The following is a 25,024-nucleotide window of genomic DNA, read 5'->3' on the forward strand; positions in this document are numbered from 1 at the left end:
CAATAGGCAAGTTAATTTATAAATGGTTAAGTCAAGATTCGAGAGATGAGATTTAATACCGATAAATTAATTGTGTGATTGTAATAAGTAGCGAGAGCCCTTTACAATCTGGTTAATTGATGCATTGATGATTGACTATTATTGATTGTTGGTATTGCATGATGATTTCTTATTGGATTGTTTTAATGTTTTACAATTGCGGCTTGTAAAAGTATAGCAATATTAAATTGATGAATCGAGCAGATGTTAATTTGATATTAAAGGCTATTTTCAATAAGAACTTAGATCTAGTAAATTGCGAGAGCCTGTTAGATCTATGTTGATTAATAAATTGCGAGAGCCTGTTAATCATGTTATTTATGCCATGTCAATGATTGATTACCCTATTTTACCCCGGAATATTATTTATTGGTGAACCTATGCCCTAGATCCTTTCATATATTATTTTCTCCCTATTCCTACTCTTTTTAGTTTAGCTTCTTATTCATTCATAAATATTGGTTACTTAAATAATTTAGATTATAATATTTAATTAGGAGTAAAAAGACTTGTTTCCCTGTGGAGTTCGACCCTACTTCCCTATCTACTAGTTAGTGATTTAGGTAATTATTTTTGATCAGGGGATACGACTTTACCCTGTCAATAGCTGCCAAAGATTATGTTCCTTTGTGTATTTTCAGAATACCTTTTCTTTCGTTGCTGGGTCTGTCCAGCTTAACTTGAATTTGTGATCTTCTAACTTTACCCGCTGAGTGTTTCCTTGTCCTTGTGGATGAGGGCTCAGCTTTATTTGTTATGTGACTGACCTGCTGGATGTTTACTCTGCCTTGGTGGGCAGGGGTTCAGCCTTATAATGTATGCTCCTTATGATCTCCTCTTGCTGCTTTTCTTGCTGTTTATTTCATTGTCTACATGTTTGCTCTTTATTACATTTGGTGGGGCCTCGTAGGTTGGGCCTTCCTGTCTTTTTAATTTAGCTGCCTATCGCTTTTCTGTTTCATTTGCGCTCTGCTGTGCTTCAGCAGGGACTTTGTTACACTTCGTCCTTCCTCCTTTATCTGCTTCAAGTGTTTGCGCGTTGTGTACTTCACTTGGCTTTGACCAAAGGATTCGTCTGCGTGTTGGTGGACATATTTGATTTAGGGTTATTCGACTTCTCCTTGCTGAGACTTGTTTGTGTCGATCAACTTTTTGTTTATTTCGTCTGTGTCACCAGCTTGCTTTGCTGTGACTTATTTGCGTCATTCAGCTTATTTATGCTGCGACTTGTTTATGGCGTTCGGCTTGTTTATGCTGTGACTTATTTATGTCATTCAGCTTATTTATGCAGCGACTTATTTATGTCGTTCAACTTGTTTATGCTGCGACTTATTTATGTCATTCAACTTATTTATGCTGCGACTTATTTATGTCATTCAGCTTGTTTATGGTGCGACTTATTTATGTCATTCAGCTTGTTTACTGCCTGCTTATTTCTTTTTATAAGGGCTTACTGCTTGACTGTCTTCTCCTTTCCTCTCCCTCCCTCGAAGAGATGGGCTGGATGGGACTAAGAGAACCTTAGTGTTGTCCATGCAGCTCATCTTCTTCTTTTCCTCTCTCCTCCCCTACTCAAGCTGAACGTGTCAGGCCCCCCTCCCCCTCAGGCGTCCCCGAGGTGGTGTCCTGTTTTGCTTTTTGCAGGTGAAGCGAGGTTTTAAGGAGGGATGCTTTCACTTTGTCATTTTGAGCTAGAGTGCTTCTTGCCTCTAACACTTTATTATTATTCTTGTTTGATTTCTGCATGTTAGTATATGATGCTTGGGCATACTATATTAAACAAATTTACGCAACATACTCCTCACGTAGAGGCTTGTATTTCATTGAACAAAAATGGCTCAAATGCCTTAATTAACACATCATGGACTGAATAGAGATTTATCAACTTGAAACAGCTATGTTTCAGGCTATTTAAACAAAATATTTCTTTAACCCATCAACATTGAAACTGTTTCTTAAGACCCGACCTTCTTGATCTGCGAGGAGGAACGCGCTTGGTCCAACCTGCTCGTGGATGATGAAAGGACCTTCCCAGTTTGCTGACAGCTTTCCATGCTGATTTCCTCTTCCAACTGCTGCTGTCCTTCTGAGGACTAAGTCTCTTGGAAGGAGCTCCCTGTGCTTGACCCTTTTGTTGAAAGCTTTTGAGATCTTGCTCTTCTGGGCTGCCATCTTAAGGGCTGCTTTTAGCCTTACTTCTGGCAGGAAGTCTAGCTCTTCCAGCATGTGGTTTTCATTTCCTTGCTGCTCATAGTGCTGTATCCTTAGGCTGGGGATTTGCACTTCCACAGGGACAACTACATCAACCCCGTAGGCCAGGGTGAAAGGGCTTTTACCGGTTGACTCCTTCTTAGTGGTCCTATTTGCCAACAATTCCTCTGGGACTAAGTCTGCACACAGGCCCTTGTACTCCTCCAGCTTCTTCTGTAGGGCTGTCAGGATCAGCTTGTTTGTTGCCTCTGCTTGGCCATTGCTTTGCGGGTGGCAGACTAAGGCACTTGCATACTTGGTGCCCATATCTCCCAAGTAGTCCTTTATGGTGTCACAGTCAAATTGGCACCCATGATCAAAGACTATGCACCGTGGCACCCTGAATCTAGTGATGATGCTCTTCCATATAAATGTTCTGACCTAGGTTGCCTTTATGTACTTGGTGGGCTCAACTTCTATCCACTTTGTAAAGTAATCTACTGCCACAATGAGATACTTCCTGCCCGCCGACCCATTGGTGAAAGGTCCCAATATGTCCATTCCCCACTGAGCGAACGGGATCGGGCTGGGGATTGGAGTCAGATCGTTTGCTGGCTGATTTATGACTGGTGAATATTTTTGACACTTGTCGCATTTTTTGACATATGCTAGTGCGTCTTGCGTGAGAGTTGGCCAATATGCCCCTCTTCTAAGGACCTCTACTCCCAATGCTTTCCCGCCGATATGGTTGGCGCATATTCCGGAGTGGGCTTCTTCCATAATGCCCTCCTGCTCCCATTCTGGAATACACCTCAGCAGCGGCATTGAGAAGCCTTTCTTGTTGAGTTCTCCATTCATCACTACATACCAATTTGCGTCTTTCTTCACCTTTTTAACCTGTGCTTCATCATCGGGCAGCGAGCCATGAAGTTTGTATGCCAAGATGTTTGAGAACCAGGCTCTTTGACTCATGACGCAGTTTACCTGCTCCTTTTCAGCGATGCTGCTCTCCTCTAATACTTCGACCATCACTGTTCTTGTGAGGCTTTGTAAGGTGGAGCTGGCTAACTTAGATAAGGCGTCAGCCTGAGAGTTTCCTACTCTGGGGACCAAGTCTATCTGGAAATGGACTAGCTGGGCTGCTAGTTCTTTCACTTTGGTTACGTATTTCATCATAGTGGCTTCCCTTATCTCATACGCCCCCCGCAGTTGGCTGGCAATGAGTTGAGAATCAGTCTGCAGGTGTACTTTGCGGGCTCTGGCTGCGAGGCTCATACGCAGGCCTGCCAGCGTCGCCTCGTACTCTGCTTCATTATTAGACGCTTTGAACTTGAACTTGATTGCATAATCAAATACGTTTCCTTCTGGAGACGCATTATGACTCCTGCCCCACTCCCCGTTTGGGCTGAGGATCCATCCACTTCCACCTTCCAGACCCCAACGTCATCCTCTTTCTCCTCGTAGGAGGCTTCCACTATGAAGTCTGCTAAAGCTTGTGCCTTGATGGCTGCTCTAGGCTTGACTTCGAATTCATACTCAGAAAGCTTGATTGCCCACTTTAATGTTGGGGTTTGGTGAGTCCGACTCACCGCGGAAACAACCCCGACCCAAGGAACCACTCGTAATTAATAAAACCATAAAGCATAAATAAGTAAACATAAGAAAAGGAAGAACGAATCATACCCTTGAAGCGAGCTTTGCCCTCTCAAAACGGGCTCTTACTTGAAAGCCTTGAGCACCGCAAATGCCGTGCCTCCAACGGTATCCACCCACAAAGGACGAACACGACTTTTTAGGTCCGCTACCTTGGAGTTAGCAAGGTCCGACCTAAACCCAAGTGTTAATTGAGTTTAAGAGTTTTTCCAATATATGGAATGCTCTTTCTAACTCCCACTCAAGCACTTTACTCCAAATCCCAAGGTTGGTATTTATAGAGGAAAGTATGAGTGGGAATTTCTATCCCATCAATGTGGGATTCATGAAATTCCACAAATTAATTTAAAGCTAAATGAAATTAAATATATAAGCAAGTAATAAATCAACAAGTGTCCTAGTCATATGTAAAGAGGATTATGGACCACTTGGAGATGAGGGGACCATACTTGCTCCCCACTCCTTCCTCTCCTTGTGACACTTGTCCACACCAAAAAGCAAGCGTACTTACTAGCTTCCCCTTTCTACCCGACCTAGGCCCACGGCCCAGCTAGCCTCGCACCGTGCGGGCTGCGGGTGGCCTGGGGCCACAAGCGACTCTTTCTTGAGTTTTCGCTGAACTCATACGTGCAATCCTGCCAGCTCGGCCCAGCACGCCCACGCACATCAGTGCGGGCTGCTGATGCCGAGGGCGCTGCTAGCTAGCCACGCACATGTGCGGGCTGCTAGCAGCAGCGCACGCCAGCACGCTACGCACTGCTTGCGGGCTGCTGGCCGTGCTTTGCTAGCATGCCTCGCACATGGTGCGGGCTGCTAGCCACGCCTTGCTAGCATGTCTCGCACATGGTGCGGGCTGCTAGCTCGGCTAATCCCCTAGCACTCGGGATTCCGATGCTAGGGGTATTTTGATCATTGTTGATTTATTACTAATTTGCCGTCTTGTCTTTTTATTATTTTTCACTGACTTTCGACGCTCGGTTTCGACGCTCTAAGCTCGAATTTCCGACGTCTAAATATTTAACACTCGGGCGACGAATTAATTTCTTCCGAATTAATTCGTCGAGTCGGTTCGTATATTTTGCTTGGGTGTGACCGGAAGGGTTCAGTCAAGATTAAGCTGTAATATTAATTATATTAATATTACTGATCGGAAGCGGCCTCCACCCAGGCATTCCGATCACTTGACCTTACTGAATATATTAGCTTTCTAATAATTCTGAACCCGCTATCAGAATAATACACTTGTTCGAAGGACACCATTCCTTTCATTTAAGAGTCTACCCGATGCATCCATCTTTTGTAATGCTTTTTCTCCAGCGGGTGGTTTGTGAGGACCTCTATTATATGCGCGTCAAAGTATGGTTTTAGCTTTTTTGCTGCTGTGACCACTGCGAAGGCTAACTTCTCTACCAGGGGGTATCTTTGCTCTGCCTCGGTCAGCACGTGGCTCAAGAAATATATCGGCCTTTGTTGCTTCTGTCTTTCTACCAGCAGGACGGCTGCGATTGTCTGTATTGACACTGAGATGTACAACTGCAGCTTTTCCGTCAGCTTCGGGCTGATCATTGTTGGGAGCTTAGTCAGATGCTCCTTAATACCCTCAAAGGCTTCTTTCTCCTTAGTCCCCCACTTGAATTCTCTGTTTCCTTTCAACAGCTGATAGAATGGCAAGGCTTTGTCTGCTGACTTGCTGATGAATCTGGTGAGTGCGGCCATTCTGCCTGTCAGCCGCATGATATCTTTGATGCTCTTAGGCTCGGACAGATTGAGGACTGCTTCGACCTTTTTTGGGTTGGCATCTATTCCTCTCTCGCTGATCAGAAAACCCAAAAAATTTCCGAAGCTCACTCCAAAGACACACTTTTTCGGGTTGAGCTTGATTCTATACTTGTTCAGGGTGGCAAATGTTTCCTCCAGATCCATGATATGTCCAGCCTGCGTGAACTTCTTAACAATTGAGTCGTCAACGTATACTTCCACATTTCTTTCCTTCTAGTGAAGGAATACTCTATCCATTGCCTTCTGAAAAGTTGCTCCAGCGTTCTTCAGCCCGAAGGGTATAGCTATGTAATTATACACTCCCCCTTCGGTAATGAATGCAGTTTTCTACCTGTCTGGCTCGTGCAGGCTGATCTGATGGTACCCTGAGAAGGCGTCCATAAAGCTTAGCAGGGCGTGCCCGCTGGTTGAGTCTACCAGTTGATCTATCCGTGGCAGTGGGTAACAGTCCTTCGGGCAGGATTTATTAAGATCTGTGAAATCTACACACATTCTCCATTGGCCATTTGCCTTCTTAACCATTACCACGTTGGCTAACCATCCTTGATAGTCACATGGTTCAATAAATCCCGCTTCCAAGAGTTTTTCCACCTATTCCTGGATTGCCTGGTTTTTCTCCGTGGAGAAGCTTCGCTTTTTCTGCCTGACTGGCCTAATATATTCCTTCACATTCAGCTTATGCACCATGACTGCTGGGTCAATTCCGGGCATCTCATCTGCGGAAAATGCAAAAATGTCTTTATTCTTTCTCAGCAGCTCTATGAGGTGCACCCCTACTCCTGGATCAATGTCTTTTTCAATCTTCACCATCCTCGAGGGATCACCTTCTGTGAGCTCAACTGTTACATGCTCCCCGCTGCGAAGTGGTCTGGTAATTTCTTCTTTTGCAGGCTCAAAGTTTTCCATTGCCAACTTCTGTTTATCTTTTTCCCTGTGGTACTCTTCACACTTCCTTTTCCTTGACTTCCTCTCAGGTTGCTCAGGGAGCCTTCTCTCGGAGCCGGATTGCTGTCTGGTTTTGGCAGGCTACTTGAAGGAAGTTATGTAACATTGTTGGGCTGTCTTCTGGCTTCCCCTGAGCTTTGCTGACCAACCCTCATTAGTTGTGTACGCCATGGCCAGGTGGTAAGTGGATACCACCCCGCCTATCTTGTGGATGAGCGGTCTTCCCATATTTACAGTTTGATTATGCCTTCTAGGGTAAGCCCCGAGCCATTAAATCCGGTGACCTCGTAGTTTACCCTCTTCAGGTCTTTACTGTCCAACTTCAACTCATTGAACTCACTGATGTATATGATGTTGGCTGAGCTGCCTCCGTCTATCAGTATTCTATCCACCTCTTAGTTTGCAATTCTCATTGTCACCACCAGCGGGTCATCATGAGGGTAAATTATGCCCTTCTGGTCATACTCGTCGAACGTGGCTCGCGACTGCGGGGGAAGAGGTGGCCATCTACGCTTATCATTGTCGTTTATTTGATGTATCATCGCCCGCAGGTCAGCTCGCGCTCTGTTAACTGTCCCCCCATGTATCGGACTCCCGCTGATCACGTACACCCTGCCCTCTGGCTTGCCATCTCTATCCTTGTCTCCAGTTGGGCCCCTCTGACCTCTTATGCGGTCAACTCGGCCCGCTCTATCCTCCTCCTTTCTTCTGGGAGGCTCACCACGCTACTTAAATTGACTCAGGTATCCTTTCCTGACCAAGTCCTCTATGTTGTCCTTCAAGTGCGTGCATTCTTCAGTGGTATGGCCATAGTCCCCGTGAAAGTCACACCACTTACTAGTATCACGACTCCTGTTTACCATCCTTGGAGGCCTCTGCCACTTATCATCAGCCTTATTTACGCTGAATATGTGAGATATGGAATGGGTTAGTGGGGTATACTGATCAAACTTCCCCGGCCTTGGCCCTCTACTTGGATCGTACCTTCTCAGTCCCACTGCCCTGTCCGCTTCTCTGCGGTTTTGCTCAACTCTGCTTGGCTGGTCCACCCTGGGTGTGTTCTCTGCCCGGGTGACCTCTGCCCGCTTAACCGAGTCACCTGTTTCTTTCCTACCCAACATTTCTCTGTCAGTCTCGTCTGCTTTGATTAACTCATGCGCTTTACCCAGCGCTTCAGCGAGCGTTTTGAAGCTCTTACACCCCATATATGCTCTGAATGGTGACCCTGGCAGTAGGTCACTCTGCATTGCTAATAGCGCTTTTTCCTGGCTCATATTTGGAATGGTTGTTGCCTCCTTGTTGAATCTGGTGATGAACTCCCTCAGAGGCTCATCCTTTCCCTGAACCAGGGACATCAGTTCGGTTGTCATCTTGGTTCTTTCCACCAAGGTTATGAAATGATCCATGAACATTCTCTTCAGCTGGCTGTACGAGTATACAGAACATTTGGGGATGGCGCCGTACCATTCCGCTGCCAGCCCCTCCAGAGTTGGTGGGAAAGCCTTACACCAGACTGAGTCCGTCATGGTGTAGAGTACCATATGATTCTCGAAAGCTGATATGTGGCTTTTGGGCGTTGTGGTTCCATTGTACTTGCAGCTCGGCATCTTCACCTTCTCCATGGGTTCTTCCAGAATCTCCCGGCAAAATAGGGAATCATCTGGAACAACCTGGATTCGCGCTTGTTTGTCTCTCTCCGGGCTGGGTCCTCGCTCTGCGGGCGGTGACCTACTGTGAGGGACCCGCTTCTCTGGGCTGATTCAAGCGGGGGCTATTTCCTCCACGCTCCATTCCCGATTCAGGTTGCGAGCTTCCAGCTCCAATACTTTTTTCCTCAGCTGAATGAGCTCTTTCTGCTCCGGGGTGACAGTTGAGACTTCCGGCTTTTTCGCTCCGGGCTCCGCAGCTGCCGTTGTCGGTGATGGGCTTGCCCCCTTACCCATATTGGTAAGGATCGCTGTCATTGCAGCCAGCTGCTCCTTGCTGCACTTAGAGAGGTTCTGCAGAATGGCTGGCATGTTCAAGGGCTGCGGTTTCTGGGTTGCAGGTGCTGAGACAATAAGCTCATTGTTCGCGCCTGTTAACGGCATTCCGTACTTGAAAATAGAGTTGGATCCTACCGGATCTACTGGTTTCGCCGTTGCTTTAGCGGTGGCTGATGTCGATCCGATGGGGTTGGATTTCTGCGAGATGATCGATTTGGGGTTTCTGGTGGATCCTTTTGGATCGCTGGTTACTTGGGGTGTTTTTTGTGGTGTTTGGCTGGTCTCATTAGTTTTGGACGCGGGTGTTTGTATAGTTTCTTCTCCAGCCATGGTGGTTAGTTAACTAGTCCCTAGCTCAGTTGGTGAACCTCAAGTTAGATGATCCAATCCCCTCCTTCTAGCGCCAATTGTTCCAGGTATGGATCCAAGGGTTCTGCTGGATAAGCTGGGTCCTGTGAACAACCTACACACGGTAGCACACGTAAACTGCCCTCGGGGGTGGCTCGAGGAACCCCCCTCCAAAGCTTAAGTTAGAGAGTGTTTAGAGAGAGAAAGTGTACTTAGAGAGATATAGAAAGTGTAATAACTTTAGTGTCTAACTTCCTTTCCGTTGTACTTTACCCTCTATTTATAGGCGTACTATTTCCTTCGTGAAGAGCTTAGCCTGGTCAGCCCTGCGGGCTGACTCTGCCGGGCTGACGAGCCCACCTTTAGTCGCTTATTCAGCGGTGAGTGCGCACCCTGGGGCTGGGCGATAGTTCAGCGGGAGCTATCCTATACAATATTTACCCAATTTCGCTTCTTTTTGCCTTTTTTTGTCACAAAATTGTGTCTTTTGATTCTTCCCAACTGTCGTTGTTCAAATTTTTCTCCTTGTTGTTGTTGTAATTGCTTTCTTGATTTTTTCTCCTTATTCCTTTGTTGTTCTTGTTTCCTAAACTGATCTTTTGATTTTCTGGTGCCCCATTGCCTTTTCTTCTCTTTGTGGGCTTGTATTTCTTTGTAGATTTCATAATGTCTGATGCTTCTGATAGTCAGAACATCCTCAAACGGCCACTGGATCGGATTCTTCTTCCCGATCCTCTCTTTCAGTTGAGCGCCCTGCGCACACTTCCCCTGTTTCTCCTTCTTATTCTCCTCATCCTATACAAACTGTTATGCCTTCTGACTTTCCCCTCGCTGCGAGCGGGATGGGTACTGCTGCGACTCGTGCTGCTGCGTCTGGGTCAGGCAGTAGTCATCCCACTGAGGGTAGTGATTTTCGCCCTTTCCAGCGCAAACCCCGTCCTGATTTCTTTGATCCTTATTGCGAGCGGGTGCTCATGTTGGATGGGATTCCTTTATCCCATCTCACCCGTTTGAGGATGCGCGCAATGCGCCATAAAATGTTCGCTGACGCTGTCAAGGCTAATCCCCTTGACGTGTCTCTTGTTAGCCCCATTCCCCATGTTCAGCCTTTAAACAGTTTTGCTTGGCTTGATTACATGGCTGACATGCATCGGTTTGGTCATTATGTAGTGCGAGGTGGCAACACTGAGACTCTATCACTGTCTCCTTCTCCAGCTCTTCAATCGGGCAGGATGACTTAGTCTCCTGGTAACCGCTCCTATTATGACTGTCAGCCCACTTACGTTATGGAGCCCGTAGAGGAGGGAAAAACTGAGTTTTTCTGGATGATAATTGTTATGGGCCCAAAAATTGTGTGTTGGACTCCAGCTGGCGTAAGGATGCTAAGAGGCTGGATCTGGCTGCTGTTGGGCAGAAATTCTATGGTTTCATGGAGGGTTACGAGCTGGTTTTCCCTGCTGATGGTGCGAAGCTATCAGCTCCTCCTGCTGGTCACATTGTTGTGTTCGCTTCACAGCTGGATTTGGGCTTGAGGTTCCCCCTGGACCCTACCTTGGAGAAGTTGCTACGTGCCTTCAATATTTGCATATCTCTGGTGCATCCTGCTGCCCTTCACACTTTGATCTGCTTGCTGTGGTTTTTAAGATTTCGAAGGTATCCTGAGTCTCTGCACTTGTTCATGTCTCTGATGAGCCTGAAGAGATATGCTTCTGGGACTGAGTTAGGGTAATATTATGTTGCTCCCAAGGAGAGCAAGGTCTTGTCTTACCCAAAACTTAGCCGCTTGAGGGACTGGACTGATAAATTTTTCTGGGTTAAGGTGCCTTCCAATATTGCTGCCCCGCGCAACTTTAGAGAGATCTGCACCAACATGGCTGGAGTCACAGTCTCCCCTTCTGAGCCTGCCCGTGAGACAGAAGCTTTTGATGCTTTGTAGGGAGCGGGGACTGGTGATTCTAAGTTCCTCAAGGTCTGGCTGCCCAACTCCATCTATATTATGGGCAACGAGCAGCTCACTTTCCGTCCTTTCTTTTTCTTCCTTGTCTCTTTTTTTTTTTCTTTGCCTTACTTGACTTTTCTGCCCTTTAGCTTTTCAGGCTATGATAAGTTGGACAAGCGTATGCTTGGGCTTGCTAATAATTGGAAAGACCCTTTGACTGCTACCCCTGGAAATCCTCCTCAGCTCTTTGACACGCTAGAGGTGTTTGCGGGCTCTCTAAAGGGTAAAGTGCGTCTAGCTCCTGCTGAGCTGCGGGCTGTCGTTGGCACAACAACTATTGGTGAACGTGCTGGGTCCAGCCGCGCCGAGGCTGAGCCTCCGTCCTCTACTGTTGGGAGTAGGCGTGAGACTCGGCCTACTCCTCGAAGGATGGCTTTAGAATCTGAGGAGTTAGTGGCGTTTAATGCTTTCCCTGAGAAGCAGTCTGTCGCGGCTTCCGGCCAGGTGGCACCTCAGACTTCTACTGCCAAAAGACAACGTGATCAAGCTTCTGATGATCCAAAAGCTACTGCCTATGATTTTGCTGATAGTGTTCTTTAGTTTTCCTATGAGGGGACTGAGACTGCTACTGTGGGTGAAAAACCCATTTCTTCTGCTGAGCATGTTCTTCTCTTTCCTTCTTCTGTTGATGATGCTATTTCTGCGAAGGATACTGTTGTTCCTTCTGCTGCAACCACTGACTCTCAGCTCCCTGACGAGACTGTCATGGAGCTTCCTAGATTTCTGCCGCGTCCCTACGGGCTGAGAGGGCGACTTCGAAGTTCTTTAAGGGGTGGGCTCTCTCGGGCAGGGGGTTCTCACCAGTAGGATCGTCCAATTATCGACTTGGAGGATGATCCAATGTCCTCTGCCCCTGCTGGAGATGAGTCAGAAGCGAAAAATGCTCGCACCTCTCCTGGTCCTGATCATCTTGCATCTACATCCGCCAACACCAGGCTTCCAGGTGAGAATGCTGATTGGGGGGGGGGGGGGGGAACACTCAGAATTCCAGTGAACTTAACCGTTGTGTTCACCAATTCTTGAGTGATGCTTTTGAGAACCCTCTGTCTACTACCTCATTTTCTGCTGGAGGAACTTTCCGCCCTACTAGGGTTATTGAGTTTTCTGAGGTTCCCATTGATGTCCATCTCCGCCCAATACTTTGCCCTACTGGAGCTGAGAATGCTCCCTTTCGACCCCTGATGAATGTGAGGGCAGATGAGTCTTTGTTTGTGGACGACCCTCAGAAAGGTGGTACCTTGGGGTACCGCTTGACTCAAGGGGTTCGTCTTCCTGCTGATTCTACGCGCAGCTCAGTTAGCCTCCCAACTACTACGGCCTGCCATGATCTGCAGAAGGTTAGTTTCTGCTTTTGGTCTTTCACTTTTTCATTTTAGCTTTTCTTTTCTTCTCTGCTTGCTCTGTTGTTACTGTCTTGTTTTACTTTTATTTTTGGTTAACTTTTTCTTTGGATCACTCCTCCTTCCTTCTACTTTTCTTGCAGCTTGTTATGTCTGTTGGAGATTTATCCAATGCTCTGCTTTCAGTGGAGAAGGAGTATCAAGATCAGGGCATAACTCTCTCTCAGAAGAATTTGGAGGTTTAGCAAGCTCAGGCTGAAAGGGATGCTATGGCCAATGAGGTGACTCCAATGAGGGAGAGGGCGGACGCCCTGCAGCTCCAGTTGGGAGAATTTCAGCTCACCTAGACCAAGTTGAAGAGCTGCGAGGAGCAACTGAAGACCTCTCAAGCCAGGGTGCAAACGTTGGAGGCAGAGGTTGCAGATTTGCGAGCTGCGCACACTGCTGAGTTGGAAGCTGCCAGGAAGGAGGCACTCAAAGCCTTCGTGCTCTCCCCTGCTTTTGCTAAGTTGCTGGCTGATCGCCATGATGGTGGATGGGAGGCTGCAGGTCGGTGCGTAAGCAGCTTCTATGGTGAGGGTGAGGAGCAGCAGGCTCGTTTTAACGGATTTTGGGTTAAGGTTGAGGTTGCGGGAGAGGCTGGTGCATTTGATTTCCTTGCTAATCATCCTCGTGTTATTAGCTGCAAGGTTCCTCTCTGACCTGATGTTGCTGCGGCTATTGGAGTAGAGTCTTTGGCTGGTGACCAATAAAGGCTATGGCGACTGTCACCCTCCTACTCCAGTGGTTATTCTGAGTTCCCCTCACCCAGATCTGTAGTAACCAAGTAGTTTTTGTTGCTATCTTTGGGGTGTATAGCCGCCAAAGATTATATTTCTCTGTGTTTCTGCTGAACATTTTATCTTTTGTTGCTGGACCTGTCCAGCTTGACTTAACTTTATATTTTTCCAACTATATTCGCTGAGTGTTTCCTTGTCTTTGTGGACGAGGGCTTAGTGTTGCATATGTTGTAATTAACTTGCTAGATGTTTACTCTGCCTTGGTGGGCAGGGGTTCAGCTTTGTAACTATGATGATTTATCTTGCTGAATGCTTCTGTCATTTTACCTGGTGATTATTTCATAGTCTGCGTATTTGTCCGGAATTGCTGCTAGGCCAAGGTGTAGTAGTACCTAGACCTTAGCACAGCAGTCTCTTTGTTGTATTTGGTGAAACCTTGTAGGTTAAGCTTCACTGATTTTCTGATTTGGTTGTTGAGGGCTCTTTTGCTCTCCTTCTCCCTGCTGTGCTTAGCAGGAGCTCTGGTGAGCTTTGCTCTTCCTGTCCTGTTTGCTTTGGATGCTTGTGCACTATGTACTCTACTTGATTTTTGTAGAGACAGGTTTGCATGCTGATTAGTTTATTCGATTGCGTGTTATTTAATCTTCCCTGCTGAGACTTATTTATGTCGATCAACTTTTTTACCTGCTCCCTTTATGTCATTCAGCTTGTTTTGCTGTGACTTATTTATGTCGTTCAGCTTGTTTATGCTGTGACTTGTTTATGTCGTTCAGCTTGATAATGCTGCGACTTGTCATTTTGTGCCTGCTTACTTCATTTCGTAAGGGCTTACTGTATGTCTGTCTCCTCCTTTCCTCTCCCCCTGAAAGAGGTGGGCTAAGTGGGACTAAGAAAACCTTAGTGTTGCCCACGTAGCTCATCTTTTTCTTTTCCCCTTTTCTCTTCTGCTCAAGTTGAATGTGCCAGGCCTCCCCGAGGTGGTGCCCTGTTTTGCTTTGAGCAGGTGATGTGAGGTTTTAGGGAGGGACGCTTTAACTTGTCGTTTTAACGGTACTTTTCGACTTTGTGCTAGAGTGTTTCTTGCCTCTAACACTTTATAATTATTTTTGTTTGACTTCTACATGTTAGCATATGATGCCGGGGCATAACATATTAAATAGATTTACGCAACATACTCCTCACGCTGAGGCTTGTATTTCATTGAATAAAAATGGCTCAAATGCCTTAATTAACATAACATGAACTGAATAAAGGTTTATCAAACTTGAAACAACTATATTTGTTTTTTTTTCAAGCTATTTAAACAAAATATTTCTTTAACACATCAGCATTGAAACTATTTCTTAAGACCTGACCTTCTTGATCTGCAAGGAGGAATGCTCCTAGTCCAACCTACTAGTGAATGATGAAAGGGCCTTCCCAGTTCGTTGACAACTTTCCATGCTGATTTCCTCTTTCCACTACTGATGTCCTTCTAAGGACTAAGGCTCCGAGGAGGAGCTCTCTATGCTTGACCCTCTTGTTGAAAGCTTTTGAAATCCTGCTCTTCTAGGCTGCCAGCTTGAGAGCTGCTTTTAGCCTTACTTCTGGCAGGAAATCTAGCTCTTCCAGCATGGGCTTTTTTTTCATTTTTGCTCACAGTGCTGTATCCCCAGGCTGGGAATTTGCACTTCCATTGGAACGACTGCATCAGCCCCATAGGCCAGGGTGAAAGGGCTTTTACCAGTGGACTCCTTCTCAGTGGTTCTGTTTGCACACAGGACCTCTAGGACTAGGTCTGCCCATAGGCCTTTGTATTCCTCCATCTTCTTTTGCAAGGCTGTTAGGATCAACTTGTTTGCTGCTTCTGCCTGGCCATTACTCTGCGGATGGCAGACTGAGGCACTTGCATACCTGGTGCCCATATCCTCCAGGTAGTCCTTGATGGTGTCAAAGTTAAACTGACATCCATGATCAAAGACTATGCACTATGGCACACCGAATCTTGTGATAATGTTTTTCCATATGAATGTCCTTACTTGGACTGCCTTTATGTACTTAGGGGGTTCAGCTTCTATCCACTTTGTAAAGTAATCTACTGCCACGATGAGATACTTCCTGCCTGCTGACCTAGTGGTGAAAGGTCCCAATATGTCCATTCCCTCTGGAGATGTTATTATGACTTGAACTTTATAACGTACTCGAATACATTTCCCTCTGGAAATGTTATTATGACTCCTGCTCCACTTCCCGTTTGGGCTGAGGATCCATCTACTTCCACCTTCCAGACCCCAATATCATCCTCTTTCTCCGCATAGGAGGCTTCCACTATGAAGTTCGCTAAGGGTTGTGCCTTGATGGCTGCCCTAGGTTTGACCTCGAGTTCGTACTCAGAAAGTTCAATTGCCCACTTTAGGAGTCTGCCTGATGCATCCATTTTCTGTAACGCTTTTTCCAGTGGGTGATTTGTGAGGATTTGTATTACATGCGCGTCAAAATATGGTTTTAGTTTCCTTGCTGTGGTGACCACTGCGAAGGCCAGCTTCTCTACCAATGGGTACCTTTGTTCTGCCGCAGTCAGTACATGGCTCACGAAGTATATTGGCCTCTGTTGCTTTTGTCTTTCCACCAGCAGAATGACTTCGATTGTCTGTATTGACGCAGAGATGTACAGTTGCAATTTTTCCCTTAGCTCCGGGCTGATAATTGTTGGGAGCTTAGTCAGATGGTCCTTAATACCCTTAAAGGCTTGTTTTTCTTTGGCTCCCCACTTAAATTCTTTGTTCCCTTTCAGTAGCAGATAGAACGGTAGAGCCTTATCTGCTGACTTGCTGATGAACCTTGTCAGCGCGGCTATTCTGCCCATCAACCGCATGATATCCTTGATGCACTTAAGCTCAGGCAGGCTTAGGACTGCTTCGACCTTTTCTGGATTTGCGTCTATCCCTCTCTCGCTGATAAAAAAACCGAAGAACTTTTCTAAGCTCACTCCAAAGACACATTTCTTCAGGTTGAGTTTGATTTTATACTTGTTCAGGGTGGCAAATGTTTCCTCCAGATCCATGATATGCCCTGGCTGCGTGAGGCTCTTAACAATTGAGTCGTCAACGTATACTTCAACATTTCTACCCTTCTGTTCTAGGAATACCCTATCCATTGCCTTCTGAAAGGTTGCCCCAGCATTCTTCATCCCAAAGGGCATAGCTATGTAATTGTACACTCCCCCCTTCAGTGATGAATTCGGTTTTCTGCCGGTCTGGTTCATGCAGGCTGATCTGATGGTACCCTGAGAAGACGTTCATGAAGCTTAGCAAGGCGTGCCCGCTGGTTGAGTCTACCAGCTAATCGATCCGTGGCAGCGGGTAACAATCTTTTGGGCATGCCTTATTGAGATATGTGAAATCAACACACATTCTCCACTGGCCATTTGCTTTCTTCACCATGACCACGTTGGCTAACCACTCTGGTAGTCACAAGGTTCAATGAATCCTGCCTCCAAGAGTTTCTCCACCTCCTCCTAGATTGCTTGATTTTTCTTCGTGGAGAAGCTTTGCTTTTTCTGCATAACTAGCTTAATATCCTCCTTCACATTCAGCGTGTGTACCACGACTGCAGAGTCAATTCCGGGCATCTCATCTGCGGAAAATGCGAAAATATCCTTGTTCTTCCTCAGAAGCTCTACGAGGTGTACCCCTACTCCTGGATCAATGTCTTTCCCAATTTTCACCGTTCTCGAGGGGTCACCTTCTGTGAGCTCGACTGTGACATACTCCCCACTGGGAAGTGGTCTAGCCATTTCCTCTTTTGCAGGCTCGAAGTTTTTCATTGCTAAATTCTGTTTATCCTTTTCCCTGTGATATTCTTCACGCATCCTTTTCTTTGACTTCCTCTCAGCCTGCTCAGGGGCCCTTCTCTCTGAGCCAGGCTACTGTCTGGTTTTTGCGGGCTGCTTTAGGGCAGTTATGTAACATTGTTGAGCTGTCTTCTGACTTCCCCTGAGCTTTGCTGACCGTCCCTCATTAGTTGTGTAGGCCATGGCAAGGTGATAGGTGGATACCCCTCCGCCTATCTTGTGGATGAGTGGTCTTCCCATGATCACATTGTAGGGTGAAGGAGAGTTTATCATAAGGAATTCTGCTCAAACATCACGCCTTCTTGATCTCTCACCCACCCGGATTGATAGCTCGATTATGCCTTCCGGGGTTAGCCCTGATCCAGTAAACCCGGTGACTTCGTAACTCACCCTCTTCAGATCTTTCTTGTCCAACTTCAGCTCGTTGAACGTGCTGATGTATATGATGTTGGCTGAGCTGCCTCCATCTATCAATATCCTATCCACTTCCCAGTTTGCAATTCTCATTGTCACTACCTGTGGATCATCATGAGGGTAAATTATGCCCTTTTGGTAATACTCGTCAAATGTTGCTCGTGGCTGCGGGGGAAGAGGTAGCCATCTACGATTCTCATTGTCGTTTATCTGATGTATCATTGCCCGCAGGTCGGCCCGTGCTCTGTTAACTGTTCCTCCATGCACTGGACCCCCATTGATAACATATACCGTGCCTTCTGGCTTGCCATCTCTGTCTCCGTCTCCAGCGGGACCCCTATGACCTTCTCTGCGGGCAGCGCGACCTGTTCTATCCTCTTTCCTCCTTCTGGGAGGGTCATCGCGCTGCTTAAACTGATTCAGGTACCCTCTCCTGACTAAATCTTCTATGTTATCCTTCAAGCGTGTGCATTCCTCAGTGGTGTGGCCATGGTCTCTGTGGAAGTCACACCACTTGCTGGTATCATGGTTCCTATTAACCATCCTTGGGGGTCTCTACCACTTATCATCATCTTTATTCACGCTGAATATATGAGACCTTGAGTGGGTTAGTGGGGTATATTGGTCGAACCTCCCAGCCCTTGGCCCTCTCTTTGGATCTGACCTTCTCCCCCCACTTCTCTGTCCGCTTCTCTGCGACTTTGCTCGGCCCTGCTCTGCTGGTCAGCCCTTGGTGTGTTCTCTGCCCGGGTGACCTCTGCCCGCTTAACTAAGTCACCTGGTGCCTTCCTACTCAGCATTGCTCTGTCAGTCTCGTCTGCTTTGATGAACTCGTGCGCTTTACCTAGCGCTTCAGCAAGTGTTTTGAGGCTCTTATGCCCCATATACGCTATGAATGGTGAGCCTGGTAGTAAGCCACTCTGCATTGCTAGTAGTGCTACCTCTTGACTCAAATTTGGGAGGTTGTTGCCTCTTTGTTGAATCTGGTGATAAACTCCCTCAGAGGCTCGTCTTTCCCTTGAACTAATGACATCAGCTTGGTGTAGACACCTAAAAATGTCTCCTTAAAACCAAACCCGATGATGAACAACCTTTCACCGCCACTATTGGTCGGGTTCAGTAATTAATCCCGAGAGTGCTTAAAAAATCGTATTTAATTAAATTCAATTTCTAGATAGTCCATGGATCAGTCTTAATGTTTGGTCAAAGCATAGTTTTAATTTCAGCCCAAACTTATTTTACTGTTATATTATTTAATTTTAGCCCAAACCTTTTTTTATTTTATGGTTTTATTATTTATTTTTGGCCCAAACCTTTTATTTAATTTATTTACTTATTTTCTTATTTTAGCCCAAATAATAATAAAAACAGAAATGGCCCGAAACTATCAATCGGCACTTAAAATGCTGAACGAAATTAGGGTTAAAAATGAACTTAGACGGAAAAACGGACAAAAAATTCCCGCGTCACGGCAATAGTCCACCGTGTCACGGGAAACTGTCCCGTGTGACGGTGGGATTTCCCGTGACACGGGAAACCTGCTGTGACACGGGAGTTTCCGTGTCTGTTCCGCGTAAACCTTTCACGCGTTTTATCCCCCGTACTCCAAAATATTTCCCACGTCACACAACTGTTCACCGCGTCACGAGAATTTTTCCCGTCTGACGGTGGGAATTCCCGTGTCACGGTACACGGTGCCGTGTCGCGGTATACTTTTTTAGGGTTTTTATCATTTTAGGGTTCCGTGTGTTCCCTCAGCACATTTTTTCTATAAATACCCCCTCATTTCCGATGTACAGGGCATGAATTAATTATCTATTTTTCTCTCTTCTATGCTCTAACCTAACAGTAGCCTACCCTTCTTCTTTCAAAATTCCTTCTTCAAGTACTCCAAGGAGTCCATACTTTACTCGTGGTTTTGTCCTTAAGCCAAGGCGTGAAAGGTAGAACTGTTTGAGGGTTTTGCCCCAAATCAACTTAATTTAATTTAATTTAATTATCATATTATTATTATTATTTCCTTGAAGTTACTATCTCGCTTATTATTTTATAGTTGCAAGCAAACAGAATCAAAGTACGAATTATGTTCCTTTTATTTCTATTATTTTTCTAACGATTTTATATTGTTGATTTTATTGCTAAATTGCTTCTAATATTAATGTTTATCTATTTTTATAATGATCACTATATTGCATGTTTAAAGGGAATATGTAATTGAAAATCACGACTAATAAGATAATTTAGACAACCGGTTTAGGTTCCTTTTTAATCTTGTTATTAAATCAAGTGATCACACTATTTTAGAATTATGTGTTGCATTAATATTAAACCAATTTAGCTTAATAATAGTTTGGAGCAAATTGAATGTTTGTTTAGATGCCTTTGAGATCGCAGGAATCACTTTTCACTATAAGAATCGAGTAGAGGCCCATACGGGCGAATGTGACTCCATGACTCACTTTGTACCATCATCCCCGATCCTCCTTTCATGGTTCCGAACCATATGGAGTTAGTAATCTTATGGATTATGAATGGGGTGTAACCTTCACGGGTCAATCGTTGTTGCCTATCGTTGTCCCTTAATCGTGGTTGCCTTTTATGATCCGTGAACGGTTTACAAGTTCCTTACAAACTTGTTGACGGCTCCCTACTTTCCTTGTCCCTAATCGTATACGTCAATTCCCACTTCCTAAGAGTGCCAAGCATATTCACACATGTTTTAACATAGGAGCACTTTGAGCGACGCCTACGATTTGGCGACTCCACTGGGAAGGATTCTTGGTTATTTATCGATTTGAGTGATCAGTATTTAATTAAGATGAGTGGATGAGACTTGAAAGATTCTTGAAAAATATTCCTGTGATTAATTTGGCATTGTTGCATAAGCATAGACGTTTTAACGTCACATTTAGGTCTGTCCCGTTGGAAAAATTGAATAACTTGATTGCGTACGAAGGAAAACAGGGCACCAGTCAGATTGTCTGACTGCCGTGCCACGGCAGAATCTGCCGTGTCACGGTGCAGTACACCGTCTGACGGTGTGCAGCACCGTGGCACGGTGCTCTCTGCCGTGTCACAGCAGTCCTAAAATCAGTCCGGTGGCTTGTTTTCTCTTCTCACAGTCAACTTCCTTTGATTTTTCTGAAAAAAACGTGTGTGTTCTACATGCGTCTTAGCCCCGGGGGATTTAAGATCTATCAACCCAAAAACGCTCATGGCAATAAGGGTTCATCCGAGTTATAAAATCCACCCAAACCATGGAGTCGAGTTCGATTTCATCACGAACTCGCGGAGCTGCCCGTTGGCATACACCCTCAAGGGAGGCTGCCTTGCTAACGCGTCCAAACTCTTAACCATGGTACCCTATTGACACCAAATAAACCTGACCATAGTCGAACATAGAACTTGACGACCTTAGGTTCCGAACTATTCTTTGCATCATTGTGCCTACGTGTTTATGTTTGGTCGTTTTGATCCTAACCTTAACGATCTTTCTTTGTCTATGGTGGATTATTTTATGACTAACGATTTCCAATGGACCGTACTCAGTAATTAGTGCAAAAAAAAAAAAATAATTCCGTGCCACGTCAGCATCCGCCGTGGCACGGGAAAGTTCACCGTGTCACGGTGGATTTCCAAAAAAAAAAATTCTCGTGCCACGTCAGCATCCACCGTGTCACGGGAAAGTTCAGCGTGTCACGGTGGATTTCCAGCAAAAAAAAAAATTCCCTTGCCACTTCAGCATCCACCGTGTCACGGGAAAATTCACCGTATAACGGAAATTTCCACCGTGACACGGTGGATTTCTAGCAAAAAAAAAAAAAAAAAATTCCCATGCCACGTTAGAATCATCGTGGCACGGGAAAGATCACCGTGTCACGGCAATTTCCACCATGGCACGGTGGATTTCAAAAAAAAAAAAAGAATTCCCGTGCGACGTCAGCATCCACCGTGTTACGGCAATTTCCACCGTGGCACGGTGGATTTCCAAAAAAAAAAAAAAACACCACCGCGTCACGGCAGCTTGTACCGTGACACGGTACAGTTTTCCGTGTCACGGTGCCCTTGAAATAAGTCCAGTCAGCTTTTTTTAAGTCTTCCGTGTTAATTTGGTCCTCGCGTCAGTCATTTTGGTTATTGTTCACATGTCTAGCCATACGATCATATTACAAGTCTTATAACATCACTTAGTCACTCACGAGTCAGGTATAGTCCACACACTTTCTTTATGTTCCGACTCGAGTCGTGCACCAGGTCGTTTATGATCGTATACTAGGTTCATGCACCCTTTTTTTCGTCATAATAAAAAAATGAGTGGAGTTTTCTCATCTGTTTTCAAATGTCTATTTTTTTCCTTTCCTATCTTGAGCAATAAGTCAAACAATTAAGTGAATTATTTTATTTCACTGTACTTGGTCAAGGAACAGGGATAGATTAATACAGTTCGAATCATTACCGCAACAATCTCTCAGATCTAGTAGGCGTTCAAAGAGAACTTTGCCATCTCCACATTACTTATCACCTTTCAATGGCCACTAAAGAAGATATTGAGAACATCAACAAATCCATCGAGGCACTGTCTGCCATGATGCAAACCCTTACCACTAGGGTCACTACCATGGAGCAAAACAAGGTCACTGTTTCCACCCTTGACAAATTGAAGGAACAAATGAGTAAGATTTATGAGGATTTTACTTATGTGGAACGGACTCCCACTCCTTTGGATATGAAGGACAGACTCCTTGAAAAATTCTCCACTGCTAATATTCCAAATTTCAAGCCTACTGACAATCCAATATTCCATTTGAAGGCGTTCTCTGCAAGCATGGATCTTAAGGGATTGGACGTAACACTCTTCCCTACGGTGTTCCCTCTCTCCTTAGAACATGCTTGCCAACAATGGTTTTATTCCCTAGATGCCAAGCATACTGCTACTTGGCAAGATGTCACCGATAGTTTCATGAATCGTTATAAGTGTAACATTCAAACTAAAACTTCTGAACGTGAACTCTCCATTCTCAAACAGAAAGAGAATGAAGGCTTCACCACTTACCTGAATAGGTGGAGGGAAACAACTTCACTCTTGGTAGATCCTCCCAAAGAAAGAGAGATGGTTCGCCTCTTTATTCATAATCTCTCATAAATATAGGGAACATCTCAAATTTCTTCCACTGAACACTTTCGAAGTTGTATACGACATCGGCATCAATATCGAGGATGAGCTAATAAAGACTGTGGTAGTAACAATAATAACACTTGGAAAAACAAGAAGAACGAGCATCCTTCTTATTCGTCTTCTAAGCACGAAAATATTACCAACTATATAAGCCAAGTTGATCTCAATTAAGTGTTAGCTCTTGATACTCCGTTGCCCAAGAAGAAAAGAACTTACACTCCTTTAGGAATGACTTATGATGCGGCCTTTGATCGCCTTTACATTCAAGGCTTGATCACACCTATTGGGCCATTTCTAAAGCCAAAACCTGAAGAAAGGAGCGCCAAATGGAATCCCAATGCCCATTGCAAGTACCATCAAGGAAGGGGCCACACTACAGAGCAATGTTGGAATTTGAAGGACGTCATTCAAGACTTGGTGGATGCAAACAAACTTCCTGTCCCTCCAGGCGGCAAGAAGTAATGAACACAAGGCGCACAGGAGATCCTTCGTGCAAGATTTCATGATTTCTTTCTTTATCATTCATCTCCATTCCCCCATCCATGTCTAGCACAGGTTTTCCATTTTGAATTTTTATATGTTTCATGTGTTTCGTTCACCTTTTCCATTAATAAAATGAGCAAATTTCCTTTACATCTCGATCATAGAATTTTTCATTCATTCATTCATTCTAAAAAAAAAAAAAAAAATCAATTACTGAACTAAACCCAAGGTACACCAATAACTTGAGGCACCTTTGCAACCCTGTCATTCCCTGTTAACCGTTCAATCACATTCCATTTCTTCATCGACCATTTTGAGTCTCGTCTAACGTTTGGCCTTCATTTCTTCAACCCGCATTTACTTAACCCTGGGATTGGAAGATGTGTAATAGTATAACATTCAAAAAGCAAGTAAAAAAAAAAAAAAGGCAGCAAAGCAACAATAAAACAATGTCTAAGGGAAAGTGTTCCACTGTCTTTGATATGAACACGTCTCAAATTGCGTCTCTCATCGAGTGCTTGGTACCATGCCTGAGAAACATGAATGCTAAATTAGTGATAGACCGCATGATCTGAGATTGCCCACATTGATCCAAAAGAATGAAAAAAAAGAAAGCAAAAAAAAAAAAAAAAAAGAAAATGAAAAAAAAAAGAAAATAAACTTGCAAAATTCAAAATTTTCAAATTCACAATTACACATCTTGGGGGATTCTCTCAGATCTTGAGCTTTTTACCCTTTTCTTCCTTAAACCATCAACTTAACCACATTAAAACCCTTGAAAGACCTCTTTGATGTGTACATACACTTGTGCAAAGTTCGGTTAGAGCTACGTTCGGCCTGATTCCTAACGGATACGTAGGCAACCTCATTGAGGTGCGGCCACATTCATATTCATATCTATGCATGAGCTAGACTTGGGGGCTTGAACCCACATCACATTAGCTTACCCAGCATAAAGCGTCATCATCTTTGACTCTTCACGCATATATTTCCATCACCATAACCTTTGCAGCCTCACCTTAGTATCACTTTCACACACTTCTTTCACACATACATATCAGTATCATCTTTCCCTTAGGAACCCTTTATCATGAAATCTTGTTTCCCTACCGTGCATGCTTCATCATCTTTCAAGACAACATTCATCAGAAGAAACGTTGTATACTTGCTTAGCTTCCTGACTTGAGCAATATTCATTATTTCATGCATCGCATAATGTGCTGAGAAACATTTATATATCAATGATTTTTAATCATACAAAGCATATCGTTCTTAGCTCCTTAACCTAAGCAACGTTCATAATCACTTCATCTGTATACGTGCTTAGCTTCCAGCCCTAAGTGACGTTCAAGATCGCTTCGTTACACCATATATGATGCTTAGCTCCATGACTTAAGTTCATTCATCTATCGTGTCACATGATGTAATTGTCCTTAGCCTCCTGGCCTAAGAACATGCATCATGCATACATTATTTTTAGGACAAGCAATTCAATCCATACGATTCATTTCGTCTTGCTCAAGGAGGAAGTTCAAAACTTCTTCCCTTTTTCATTATTTTATTTTGAGGAAGTTCAAAGACTTTTTCAAAAAATTTATCGAGGGAAGTTCGAAAATAAAATTTCATTTTTCACGTCTCTCTTTTTCGGGAGAAAGTCGGTACCCTCCACTCGTCTCATGACAAAAATGATGGAAAATTTTTGCTTTTGCATTTTCGGTTGCTTGTGTCTGCACACACACACACTCAAACTATACACACACAATCACAAGTCATACTCATGTCATGTCATGTTGTGTCAAGTCAAACTTGGTCAAGTCAGTTGGTCAAGTCAATCATAGTCTATACGAGTCCCCTGGCAAATTTAATTTTGCAGGTTTCAATTACAGCCCACGTCCGGGGACAAGCGGACCATCTATAGCTCACGTCCGGGGACAAGCGGACCATTTACAGCCCACGTCCGGGGACAAGCGGACCATTTACAACAAGCCTACGTCCGGGGACAAGCGGACCATCTACAGCCCACGTCCGGGGACAAGAGGACTATCTATAGCCCACGTCCGGG

At 44.9% G+C, this 25,024-nt stretch overlaps 4 protein-coding genes across 4 annotated transcripts; all 4 read right to left on the reverse strand.

The window, feature by feature from the left end:
• Positions 1-1,950: 1,950 nt before the first annotated feature.
• Positions 1,951-2,556, reverse strand: LOC145642977 (uncharacterized). Its single transcript, XM_081694135.1, has one exon. It carries the CDS (start codon positions 2,554-2,556, stop codon positions 1,951-1,953), a length of 606 nt encoding a protein of 201 aa, XP_081550261.1.
• Positions 2,557-2,670: 114 nt separating this feature from the next.
• LOC145642978 (uncharacterized) lies at positions 2,671-3,402 on the reverse strand. Its single transcript, XM_081694136.1, has one exon. The coding sequence runs from the start codon at positions 3,400-3,402 to the stop codon at positions 2,671-2,673; it is 732 nt and encodes a 243-aa protein (XP_081550262.1).
• A 3,929-nt stretch (positions 3,403-7,331) lies between these two features.
• LOC145642979 (uncharacterized) lies at positions 7,332-8,228 on the reverse strand. The gene has a single exon (XM_081694137.1). The coding sequence runs from the start codon at positions 8,226-8,228 to the stop codon at positions 7,332-7,334; it is 897 nt and encodes a 298-aa protein (XP_081550263.1).
• Positions 8,229-17,174: 8,946 nt separating this feature from the next.
• LOC145642980 (uncharacterized) lies at positions 17,175-17,846 on the reverse strand. Its single transcript, XM_081694138.1, has one exon. It carries the CDS (start codon positions 17,844-17,846, stop codon positions 17,175-17,177), a length of 672 nt encoding a protein of 223 aa, XP_081550264.1.
• Positions 17,847-25,024: the final 7,178 nt, after the last annotated feature.

The sequence above is a fragment of the Chenopodium album genome, chromosome 8 (genome assembly GCF_948465745.1).
Source record: "Chenopodium album chromosome 8, dcCheAlbu1.1, whole genome shotgun sequence".
Taxonomy (NCBI): domain Eukaryota; kingdom Viridiplantae; phylum Streptophyta; class Magnoliopsida; order Caryophyllales; family Amaranthaceae; genus Chenopodium; species Chenopodium album.